Genomic DNA, 13,419 nt, shown 5'->3' on the forward strand with positions numbered 1-13,419 from the left:
TAATTAAAAAATAAGTTAGCCTATGGCCAGGCAGCTCAGTTGCTTAGAGTGTTGTCCTGATAAGCCTGATAAGACTGGGTTTCATCCCCAGTCATGGTACATGCAAGAACCAATCCATGATATTTCATAAATAAATAGAACAACACAATTGACATTTCACTCTTTAAAATCAATAAATAAAAAAATGTTAAAAATAATTCTTTAAAAGCCAACAAATAAATACACATGTATAATAACAATAAACAATATAGTAAAGAGAAAATAAACACATCTGTTTTCCAGAGGCTATATAAGGAAATCAGTGACTGGAACACTTAACTTGAATACATAGAGAGGGCAGGCAGATATACTCCAAGAGAAAGATAATTTTAAATATTTTGTATCTTTGCTACAAGCTTAAAATTAGGCTGCACAGAAAAAAAAGAATTAAGTTAAATAATTAAAAAAATCACTGGCCAGCAAAAGCTTTTCCATTTTAAAGTAGTTATTTATATACTCGAACTTTTTCCCTAGAAATATTCATCTCTTACAGAGATAGTTGTCAGATTCTTATATTTTAAAAGGTTGCTGTTTAGTTTTTATAAAAACATGAAATATTTTATATTTTACTCAATCTCCTAAGGGCTTAGAAAGCAAGGCAGTGTAATTCAGTGGATGTTGGTGGCTACTCAAAACTCAAGAGCAAGAAACATCTATGAATAAGGTCGGGATATGTGTCGCAAGCAAATGATAAGTTTAAGTCTATGAGGATTTGGAAAATATGGGTTCTATGTCAAAATGGCAGCTGCTAAACAGTTTGGATTGTGGCCATTCAGGTATATGATCTCAGCAGTAAGACATTTTCTTTTTTTTTCCCTCAGTAGCTAGAAATTTGGATTTTCATAAGAAATTTTTATTTTCACTATGTAACTTAAAGGAAAGCTGAAAAATTCCAATTCTGTTATGAAGTCAGTATCACACTTGCTAATGAATGTTTATACTTAAAATAAGACTAACTCTTGAAGCAAAATGAATGAAATTCTAACAACAATAAAGAAATCCATCAGTGTAGAGACAAAAATAATTTTAATTAACTATTTTTTGTGTTGCTGAAAAATTACCACACAAGTGGCTTTCTTTGCCTGTGCTTTATGCTGGTGTAAATGTAAGAACAAGAAACATCCTTATTTTTTGCACACTTATTCTAGATGGTGCTTTCACATATGCATGCCATTATTATACAGTTTGGGGCCAAGATAAATTTGTAGCAGAACAGATACAAACTAAATAATTCCAAAGAAGCTATTACTTCTGACACCTAAAAATATAGGGTCCAGCAGAAGGCAAGCCTGCTTGAGTGTAGTTGGTAGGATAATAATATAGATGTAATAATTTATAGTTTTAACTTGAACATTTCACCTAAAATGCCATATGGTGTGCTTGAGTATAATATTATTATGTTATAGAATTGCATGCTTATGATTTTGTAATAAAAGATTTTGTAATAAAAGAGGGGTGTTATTTGTGCCACACCCTGTATGCTGTAACTGTATGTGATTTCCCTAGTCTACGTAGTAGTCATTCTAGTTTTAATCATTTGATCTTATGCTTATTCCACTGCACCGTGGGAGAGAAAAAAGTTGAGGTGAGTAAGTCACAGGTTTGTATTTTGTCTTAAAATGGAAATTATATCTCTTCATATCAAATATCATATATAAATGAACTCTGACAGTAGAATTGAAACTTAAAAACAGAAGTCCAGGTTCTCTCAAATCTTGGGACGGGTTGAGAAATGAAGAAGGTAAAACTGAAAATATGTGCCTCATAACATTTGATTAGGTGATTATCATACTTTTGCACCCCTCTTAATTCCAAATTTTAAAGGCCGAGGATTATCAGTTTTGTTTTATTTCTGGGTTCTATGATCGGAAACTTGAATTCTGTAAAAAGTATTTATTTTTAAATGACAGAAGCATATATACATGGAACAGACTGGCAGATCTCAGAGGGGCAAGGGCTGGGGAAGCGGAAAGAGATTAGCCAAATAACATGTGCATATATACATAGTCCATGGACACAGACAACGATGTGGAGAAGGTCGGGGGTGGGGTGGGGGGTGGGGGCTGAGTGGAGGGGAGCAAAGAGGGAAAAATGGGGGACATATGTAATAGTCATATGTAATATATAATATGTAACAATAAAAATCACAAGGGGGGAAATCATATTTGGGTAATGTATAAAATGTCTTAAAAGATAATTTCATGCTTTCTTTAGCTATTCTTTCCCTTGCATTAATTATACCTTGCATCTTTTACTTTTGTGAGGTGACAAATTCAGAGCATCACCTGGACAATTCAAACAAAATAAAACTTTTGGTAATTTCATATACATACATGCATGCATTTATGAATAGTGTTTCATAAATTCTAATTGTGAGGTATTTCTGTGGCTCTAATGTAAATCTGAAATACCCATAATTAATATAATGAAACCATGGTGGGAATATCATACCTGTTTTAAAAGGGTATAGTTGGAACCATCTGTGCTAATTTTTCTTATCTCATGATGATCAGCAAGAATTAGAAAAGGTTCTTCATCTAAATGCCAAGACAAAAAACATATTAGACATTTTGTGTTCATGGTTTTCAACTCTGGTTAGTTTCTGTTTTGCTTCTGAAGCATTATAAATTCAAATGCAGTGCTTGTAGTAGATTAATATTTTAAAAATTCACACTAAACACTTCAGTTGATAATAAGATGAAAAGGCAGCAAGTACCCAGACAGTGTAGAAAATCAAGATAATTACAAATGCTAACCCTCTCTTTACTTCAATTTCCTTGAATGTTAAATTGTCTAATTTATTTGAAATTAGCAGAAATACCTGCTGTTATAATCTGATTTTAAAAATGAACTTTTAATAAAAGGATGAGCTACAGTAACCTTAGAAACTTATAGTGTAGTTAAACTTTCATACAATCAAACATTTCTTTGTTGATACCTTATGCTCTCAGAGTAACTTCAGAGTAAACCGAGAATATCATTGCCCATCTACCTAGGGGTTTCTCCTAAATAATTTCTAAAGTACAGGAACTACAATCTTTGCTTGTTAAGTTTACCTTCCCTTATAAGTCTGCTTTTTATAAAAATCTTTTAATAGCTTATATTTCCTTCTTCCTCTTTGTCAAAAATGTTTTAGTATCTCATTTGTTCTAGAACTTAAGAAAGATAATAATAAGAATCTGACCATGTTCCATATATATAAAGATTCTCTAAAACTTTAGATTGGTTTTCTCATCAGTATTTATTAGGAAACAATGGTTTCTTAAACAAAAGATATTCTGAAAGTTTTGTATAGTATATTTATTTGACCTTTTATCAAAATAATTTAAATCAATTTGAGTGCATTCTTGATTGTTATAAGCCTAGATCAATTCAATAAAAATCTTGTTCAAACTCTTTTTTTAAACAGCTTTATTCCTAAGATGAATTGATATATATACTTAGTTGCCCAGTAAGCAAATTTAATGTCAGCAGAAAATAGAAAAAAGCAATAAAAGTTAGTCATTTTATGTAATTTAATGCAAATTATATTATACAACACTAATTGTTGTAGAGTTTTTGTCCTGTTAAATTTATGTTCAAAGTTATTATTTTTTTCTTCTTATCATTTAATTTTATAATAAATATATAATACATGTTTTAGTGTACTCTCTGTCAGGGACCAGAAACATATATCACACATGCTGGACACCCCCTTCTATCAGCGATGGCAGTGCCCTCATCATCCCAGTCTTTCTTTTGAGGCTACACTGATACTCAGAACCCTATTCAACACAGCTGACTCTTCAGTTGAAGATGTCTTGTTATCCCTGTCAATAGAGTTCTACATTTGTAAGTATTAAATTAATAAATTGTGTTCTACATCAATGCTTAAGTACTTCTGTCTCTTAAAACTTAAATGTAGGAATTTAAACCATAAAAATCCTAGAGGAAAGCATAGGAAAAATAATTCCTTTATATAGATCTTGGTAACAAATTTTAGGTATGACACTAAACACAAGTAATAAAGGCAAAAATAAGCAAATGGGACTAGGTCAAACCAAAAAGCTTCTGCACAGCAAAAGAAACAATTAATATAATAAACAGCACCCTACAGAAGGAGAGGAAATATTTGTACATTATATCAGATAAGGGGTTAATATCCAAATCCAAAATATGTAATGAACTCCTAAAACTTATTTACAAAAAATTCAATTAAAAAGTCAGAGAAAATGAGAATACATTTTTTCAAAGAAGACATATAAATGGCCAAAGATACAAGAAAAGGTATGCAAAAGTTCTAATCACTAGGGCAAAGCAAATCAAAATACAGTGTTAGAATGGCTATCAAAATGACTAAAGATACCAAGTGTTAGCAAGGATGTGGAGAAAAGAGAACCCTTGTGCATTGTTGGCAGAAATGTAAATTGATCCAATCACTATGGAAAACAATATGAAGTCTCCTCAAAAAGTTAAAAATAGAATTACCATATGTTCCAGCAACCTCACTTCTTGGTATATATCCAAAAGAAATGAAAATGATATCAAAGATACATCTGCACTCTCTGGATATTGCAGCATTATAGACAATAGCAAAGATACGGACAAAAAACCAAACTAAGAGTCTGTCAATGGATAAATAGATAACAAATATGTCATGTATATTCATATATAACTATAATTCAGCCATGAGAAAGAACAAAACCCTGACATTTTGTAACAAAATGGTCCTTGAGGACATTATGCTAAGTGAAATAAGTCAGACAAAGAAAGACAAATAATTTATGATATTGCTTATATGTGCAATCTAGAAAAATACTCATAGAAATAGAGAGCAGAATGATGGGGACCAGTGTCTGAGGGGTGAGGGAAATAGGGAGATGGTGATAAAGGAGTACGAACTTCCATTTATAAAATGAATAATTTCTAGGCTTCTAATGCATGACATTGTGATTATAAAAAACAATACTGCAATATATACTTGCAAGGTATTAAGAGAGTAAATCTTACATGTTCTCACAACAAAAAGAAATGGTAATCATATGAAGTGATGGAGGTCCTGGCTAACCCTGCAGTGATAATCATATTGCAATATGTAAGTGTATCAAATCAAAGCATTGTACACTTAAAAGTCACAAAATGTTATATGTCAATTATAACTCAATACATTTAGAAAAAAATCTAGCTTCTTTTTTAGGAAATTTTATGCTTCAGAAACACTTTTTGGTTTAAAACTATTATTTATTTATAATTATTGTTTGTTGGAAATAAATATCACATGGATATATGATATTACAAAGTCCAAACTGTAATCATTAGCATTCATCTCCTTTATATAATGCTTTATGAAAAGTTTATAGTAATGGAAACTGGTTTGCAGATTTTATGTCTTCTTCTTGTTTTCCAAGTCATTAAATGCATAATATAGCTAGTAGTAAACTGGCCAAAAGCAGGTAGTTTGGCAAATAAAACAATGGGCTATGTATGACACACAAATTGATTCAGGAATGAGTATTCAAAAAATAAGGCAAAGTGAAATAAAATTGAATGTAGCTATTTTTTTTTATAATGTGCAAATTTTAGCCAGTTAAATAACTAATTTTTATGTTCCTGTGCCTGGTATTCACTTCATGAAAGTAGATGAGAAAATATCTAATGTTTTAAATGTTGTCACCAACATGTATATATAAAAGAAACTGGCAGTGTTATTTGATTCATTATCCTCTAAAGCAAAGTAAGGGACAGAGACATATTATGTACCATTTATTACCCATTTTAATATCATTATTTTATATTGTTTTCTATTTTTTTAATATGTGGGGTACTCTCCTGTAATAAATTACAATATATTTTTGTAATTTATGGGCCTGCCCTAGCTGGTGTGGCTCAATGGATTGAGCAATGGTCTGCAAACCAACAGGTTGCAGTTTTGATTCTCAGTGCAGGGCACATGCCTGGTTTGCAGACCAGGTCCCCAGAAGGGGGTCTGCAAGAGGAAACCACACATCGATGTTTCTCTCCCTCTCTTCCTGCCTTCCCCTCTCTAAAAATAAATAAATAAACAAACAAATAAAATAAAACTATGGGTTATGTTTTATTTAATATTTTAATTTACAAATAATTACACTATTTGGAACAAACAAAAGTTTTATATTTGCAGAATCACTGGAAGAATTCAAATTTTCTTATATAGTTGATTTATTGTTGTCATTATCATTACTGGTACTATTATTGATCTGTTGTACTCCTTGACATGCATAAGGGTGTGTGGTGTGGGGAAGAAGGAAAACTATGAAAACACTGTCACCATGGGCCATTTAATAGTCTAGACCAAACCTTCTCCTAATAACCTTTGATTTAGCATGAGGCAATACTAGTGATAGTTCTTGTTACTTGTGAGCATTCTCAAAATCTTTTTTAAAAAGCAAAACAAAAACAAAAAAGCATAATAATTCACAAGGCCACAATGCAGTATTATTACAAACAAAGCAGTTTATGGACAACACACAAAATCAGAATGACTAATTTTCATATCAAGGTAAGCAGAGAAGAATTTTGGTTTCTAAGATACAGTAAGAAGGAATAAATTCAATAAAAATGGCTAGAAAGTGCAGGATCCATATATGTAACTGAAGTTGAATCTGTGGACAAGTTCAATTCCATACCTGACAGTGATTTGCAGCCATTTGGGTTATCAGGTTGCATTTGATACCCATCTGCACAGAGGCACTTGTAGGTCCCATATGTATTGATGCATTGCTGGCTACATGGAAAGCCTGCCGAACATTCATCAATGTCTACACATGTTTTACCATCATCCTTCAGTTGGAATCCAGGCCAGCATTTGCACTGCAGAATAAAAAGCAAGCATAATCAATTCATATAATTGTCACAGTCTTTTCCTATTAGGTATCCCTTTAGCATGATTCAACCACCAGTTGGTAATGCTAAGTTTTTCTGTCACCCAGTGATTTAAACTTTAATAAAAATTACAGATATAAAGTGAAGTTAAAGTTAAAAAAGTCTCCAAAATATCTTCATTTGATTATCTAAGGTTGGGAAGATTATTAAAGTTAATTGACACCATCATAGCCATGTGACTATAGAATGGCAAAGAAAACAGAACTAAGCTGTAAACTTTTATTATTTTTGTTTTTCATTAGATTGTATGTTTGGAAGCCTTTAACAGTCATAAAAATTAAATCTTATATGGAGCTGTGAAGATTACTAACAGTATCACATGCTATTGTATTAGAGCCTTATACAAATCTATAATGTAGGTATTATTAGCCTTAGTGAACTGATGAGAAACCTAAAGGGTCAAAGGTGAAGTTGCCTAGATAAAGCCAGGAGGAGTGATTCCATGACCTGAAATGTTAATGTCATCTGGAAAATTAATAAAACAGCGTTCCCCGCTAGTACACTGTTTGTGGGAATGCAGACTGGTGCAGCCATTGTGGAAAGCAGTGTGGAATTTCCTCAAAAAGCTGAAAATGGAACTGCTTTTTGATCCAGTGATTCCCCTGCTGGGACTATACCCTATGAATCCCAAAACGCCAATTCAAAAGAACCTATGCACCCCAATGTTCATAGCAGCACAATTCACAATAGCCAAGTGTTGGAAGCAACCTAAATGCCCATCAGTAGGTGATTGGATCAAGCAATCATGGTACATTTACACAATGGAATACTACACAGCAGAAAGAAAAAAAGAACTACTAAACTTCGCGACAACATGAGTGGAACTAGAGAGCGTTATGCAAAGTGAAATAAGCCAGGGGGCAAAAGGCAAATACCGTATGATCTCACCTATAAGCTGAACCTAACCAACAAAACAAAGATGCAAGGAAAATAAGACCAGCAACACCGAAAGGAAAAGAAACCAACAGAGACAAGAGGGAAGGAGGGAGGGGTGGGTGGGGGAAAAGGAAGGGAAGGGGCAAGTCAAGGAACATATAGCAAGGACTCATGGACAAAGCCACATGGACAAAGCCACGGACACATTCTCCCTCCTGGGGGAAGGATTGGGGGGGAGGGGAAAGTAGTGGAGGGGGGAAGACTGAGAGAAATGTATTTGGAAAAATAAACTAATTAATTAAAAAAACACACACAAAAATAAAATAAAACAGTGTTCCCATCATTATTAAATTAATTTGTATTATCACATCTTTTCTTCAGGGACTTCAGGTCAAGAAGGCAGCAGAGGTAAACACAGCTCATCTCCTCACAAAACCACATCAAAATTACAACTAAAATATAAAACAACAATCACCTAAAACAGTCAGAAATCAAGCTGTATGGGAGTCTCACAACTATGGAATTAAAGAAACCACATCTGCCAGACTGGTCCCTCATCCACGTGTGGTAGATAAAAATTTGAGAGGGATATCTCCAGAACGAGGAGTCCCAGTCCCAGTCCCACACCAGGCTCCACAGCCCAGGATTCCAGTACCAGAAACATAAGTCCCCATAACTTCTGGCTGCAAAAATCAGTGGGGATTGAGTAGATGGAAGAAACTTCTGGAGTCCCTAGCAGATCCTCTTAAAGAACTCACACATGGACTGTTTCAGACTCAATCTGTCTGAGCTCCAGCATCAGGGCAGCAGCTTGAAAGGCACCAGTGGCATACATGGAGAAACTGAAGTGTCTGGCATCAAAGTAAGAGCTGGGGGACAACTTTCTCCCACACAGAAAGGTGGGCAGAGGCCATTGTCCCTTTTCTGAATATTCCCCACAAAGAACCACAAGCCGGCAAGTGGGTGCCATACCTGAGACTCTATCAACCTGGTAAACACTGTTTGGCCTGCCCTGGAGATCCCTAGAAACTATCCCACCCAACTTATGGGACCACAGAAGCTGCATTTCCATATGAATGGCTGGTCTTGGCTCATGCTTCATAACTTTCTAAAATCCTCAAGCAAGCAACAGCCAGCTTCAGTGAGTTCCCAGGCCCTGTACCTCTTGCAAAGTGGCCCCAGGCCCTGCAGTAGCAGCAATTAGCCTATATTCCCAGAATGGCTTCACCTGGGAATCTCCAAGCCCAGCATAAGTAGCAGCCACCTCAGATTGCTTTACAGCTCAGGTGAAGTGGCTGTGGGCAGACACATGTGCAGGCTGACCTTGGCTTGCACCTCCTGGGAAACCCCAAAGGTTTTGCACTCTGTGGACAGCTTCACACCACTTGAAAGCACCATCACCCTGGCCCCACAGAGCTGATCTTCCACAGAGGGTAGTGGTTGGTGTAATGGGCATAGCCAGTCCTTGCAGCTGACTGGCCTACATAAATACTTCCCATTGACCTGTCAACAGCAGTCAAGGCTCAACTACCAGAGGAAGGTGTGCTCAGCTCACACGAAGGGCACACCTTGAGTACCCAGCCTGGGTGATAGGAGAGGCTGTGATATTGGACCCTACAGGACACTTACTACATTGGGCCACATTACCAAGGCATGGAGTCATAGCAGCTCTACCTAATACATAGAGACAAACACAGGAAGGTTGCCAAAATGAAGAGACAAAGGAACATGGCTCAAATAAAAGAGCAGATCAAAACTCCAGAAAAAGAACTAAACAAAATGGAAATAAGCAATCTATCAGATGCAGAGCTCAAAACACTGATTATAAGGATGTTGAAAGAACTTAGTGAGGACCTCAAAAGCATAAAAAGATCCAGTCAAAAACAAAGAATATACTAATTGAAACAAAGAACAATTTATAGGGAAGTAACAGTAGAGTGGATGGAGCAGAGAATCAATGATTCGAAACATAAGGAAGCAAAAAACAACTGATCAGAACAACAAGAAGAAAAAAGAATCTAAAAAAATGAGCATATTTTCTTCAGCATCTCTACATGTTTTATACGAGCCTCTGTTGATGATACACAGCATTTATTAACTGGCATATCAATTCAGAGTACAATGCCATGTCATACATGTCTTTAATTCCTGGAAATAATAAGGCACTGTGATTTGTCATTGTCTTTTAGTGTTCTGTTAGTTCTTCCCAAGAAGCATATGAGCGTAGTAATTATTCAAAATGAAACTATAATTGGCCAGATGATTGTGATCTCACTGACCTTTAGTAAGATTGTTTAGTGGTCTCTGAATAAATGAATTTGTTATATTGAGTAGGACAGTGAATAAAGAAAGAACTCTAAGTTGTTAAGAGTAATTAGTATTTAAGAGTTAGCCACAGGAAACATTTCATAATCTAGATCAGTTATTTGAAAGCAAAAGCAATGGAAGAGCTTTATATCTATCAGGAAAAATATAGGAGAAACATATACACATATTACTAAACAGCCAGTCAACAATTGATTGAGGGATAGAATTTTTTGAAGTACAAATGGCATTTATTACTTGGAGGGGAAACAACATCAACTTCACCTGAAACTGTTCAAGAGATAAGTACTTTTAAGTCCTTTCACATTAACTAAGTCACTTTAAGTTCTTAGCACTTTCTTTTTTTAAGTATATTTTATTGATTATACTGTTTACAGTTGTCCCAATTTTCCCCTCTTTGCCCCACTATGCCCAGTACCTATTGCCCTCAAGCAATCCCCTACTTAGTGCATGTTCATGGGTTGTGCATGTAAGTTCTTCAGCTTCTCCATTTCCTACACTATTCTTAACATCCCTCTGTCTATCTTGTTCTTATCCATTGTGCTTCTTAATTCCTGCACCATTTCCCCCATTGTAACCCTGTCCCATTCTGATAATCCTCTAAATGATCTTTATATCTATGAATCTGTTTCTGTTTTGGTCGTTTGCTTCATTTTTTAAAAAAGGTTCAGTTGTTGGTAGTTGTGAATTTGTTGATTTTTTTAATGCTCATGGTTTTGATCTTCTATTTCTTAAATGAGTGCCTTTAACATTTCATGTAATAATGGCTTGGTGATGATGAACTCAATTAGCTTTACCTTATGAGGGAAGCACTTCATCTGTCCCTCCATTCTAAATGATAGCTTTGTTGGATAGAGTAATCTAGGTTGTAGGTCCTTGCTTTTTATCACTTTGAATACTTCTTGCCAGTACCTTCGAGCCTGCAAAGTTTCTTTTGAGGAATTGACTGGTAGTCTTATGGTAACTCCTTTATAGGTAATTCTCTGATTTACTCTTATCGTTTTTAATATTCTCTCTTTATCTTTAACCTTTGGCACTTTAGTTATGATGTGTCTTGGTGTAGTCCTCTTTGGGTCCATCTTGTTTGGTACTCTGTGCTTCCTGGACTTGTATGTCTATTTCCTTTACCAAATTAGGGAAGTTTCTTTCATTATTTTTTCAAATAAGTTTTTAATTTCTTGCTCTTCCTCTTCTCCTCTGGCACTCCTATGATTTGGTTACTGGTATGTTTAAAGTTGTTCCAGAAGTTCCTAAGCCTATCTTCATTTTTGTTTTATTTTGTTTTTATTCTTTTTTCTTCCTGTTGTTCTGATTGAATGTTTTTTCCTTCCTTGTGTTCCAAATCACTGATTTGATTCTCAGTTTCATTCTCTTCACTGTTGGTTCCCTGTAGATTTTTCTTTATTTCACTTAGTGTAACCTTCATTTCTTCCCTTATTTTCTTTTTCCATACTCAGTGAGTTCTTTCAATATCCTGATCACTGGTGATTTGAACACTGCATCTGATAGGTGGCTTATCTCTGCTTCATTTTGTTCTTTTTCTGGGGATTTGTTCTGTTCCTCCCTTTGCATCATATTTCCTTGTCTCCTCATTTTGGCAATTGCCCTGTGTTTGTTTTTGTGTATTAAGTAGAACTGCTTTTACTTCCTATATGTAGCATGGTCTATGTAGAAAAGGCAAATGTAAATGTGTGGGGTAGAACCGTAGGTAATGACAAGGGTTAGTCAACCCGCTTCATCGCTTTGTGACTCTGTGAGGACAGAGTTGACAGGGGTGATAATGCTGCTGCCTGGCTTCAAGAGGTTTACCTAGTACTTGCCCCATTTCCAGTCACTTCATGCATTTCCTGTGTGCTACTGGTGCCCTTCCAGCTGCTGCCCTGGTGGTAAAACCCAAAATGGGTGAGTTTGCATACATTCTAACCCACCTGTGCATGCCCTTTAAGTGGTGAAAACCTGACTATTTCTTTCCACAACCAAGTCCCCACTTGTTTTTATATCCAGATGTAATGGGGATTTATCTTCCCCATGGTGGAACCCTAGGCTGTGCTGTCTAGCCTGGGCCTAGAATTGTGTGCTCCCCCAGTATCCTCCCAATTTTTATCCACCATACATAAATGTGGGACGGTTTGTTCTGCTGCTGCTACTGCTGTCTCTCTGCACCACACCACCTCCGTGTCCATCTCCATGGCTCCGCCCCTCTACTCATCTGGATGAATGTGGCTACTTTAAATCCTTGGTTGTCAGACTTCCACCCAGCTCTATTTTCTGATGGTTTTGGTGTTACCTGTTTTGAGATGTGGTTGTAATTCTTTTTATGGTTGTGTGAGTTGGTGAAGTATGTCTAGCAATGCCTCCATCTGGACCGGAAATTTATCTTTTTGTTTTTTTTAACAAAGTTCATCAATATTTATCTAATAATCCTCAGCAGTAATAAAGAGTTGTTTTTCATTTTAATCACTAAAACCAACTAGGAAAGCTAGCAAATCAAAGCAAAAACAACAGCTTGATTTTCCTAACAGTTCTCATCATGTCTTAGGCTGTGACAATACTACTTTCCTTAAGAACACTCAACTACCTGATTTAAGAAGCCAAGGAGGGATGGGGCAAGATAGCAGAGGAGTGAAAGAAAGTCGCATTGATTTCCTCCCAGGACCAATCTGGAATTACAAATAAATTGTGGAGAGATCACCCAAAACAAACACCTGAACAACAGCAAGAGAGAAGCCTTATAACCTCGGACAGAAGGAAGAATCAGGTTTAGCGCAACCTGACTGGTAAGGAGTACCGTGGATACTTGAGAAGGCTGGCTGGGTGTCCAAAGGCAGCAGGGCCAGAGGAATATTTAAGCAGCCAGTTGGATCCCCCTGGGAAGAGTGGGGTCTAAACCATAAGTGGGGATTCCCAGCCTACAGTACCAGAGCCCCAAAAATTCACAGATAATATCTAGCTGCAAAAAGCAGCAGGATTGTTCTCTGCCAGAGATGGGCAGCTGGAAACTCAAGAGCTGTTTAAAGGGCCAATGAGTAAATATTTATTTGCAGCCACTTACCCTGAGCTCCAGCAAAGGCAGGGGCAGAGTGAGCTAGAGGCGCCTAAGGAGAGACTGGAGATGGAGGCTTTGGGGAGGGAACTGAGGGAGTGGATGGCGGGATCCCAGTGCTGAGTCATCCCCCACACAGCAGCAGCCATTCTGCTCAGGCAGACCACTCCCCTGTGAGCAGCCTGAGCGGAAACAATAACCCTGACCCCATGAGGGTTACTGCCCTGCCCTTTGGT

General features: G+C 36.2%; 1 protein-coding gene across 1 annotated transcript in view; it reads right to left on the reverse strand.

Annotated features, from left to right (window-relative positions):
• The window catches only part of LRP1B (LDL receptor related protein 1B), a 1,772,547-nt gene that overhangs the window by 244,505 nt on the left and 1,514,623 nt on the right, over positions 1-13,419 (reverse strand). The window contains exons 56-57 of the mRNA XM_054562474.1: positions 6,684-6,867; positions 2,491-2,576 (exon numbers count right to left, since the gene is read on the reverse strand). Coding sequence (XP_054418449.1) covers positions 2,491-2,576; positions 6,684-6,867 — 270 coding nt within the window. The remainder of the gene's footprint in view (positions 1-2,490; positions 2,577-6,683; positions 6,868-13,419) is intronic.

The sequence above is a fragment of the Pteronotus mesoamericanus genome, unplaced genomic scaffold (assembly GCF_021234165.1).
Source record: "Pteronotus mesoamericanus isolate MK-2021 breed Mesoamerican mustached bat unplaced genomic scaffold, CSHL_Meso_final scaffold_651, whole genome shotgun sequence".
Classification (NCBI taxonomy): Eukaryota; Metazoa; Chordata; class Mammalia; order Chiroptera; family Mormoopidae; genus Pteronotus; species Pteronotus mesoamericanus.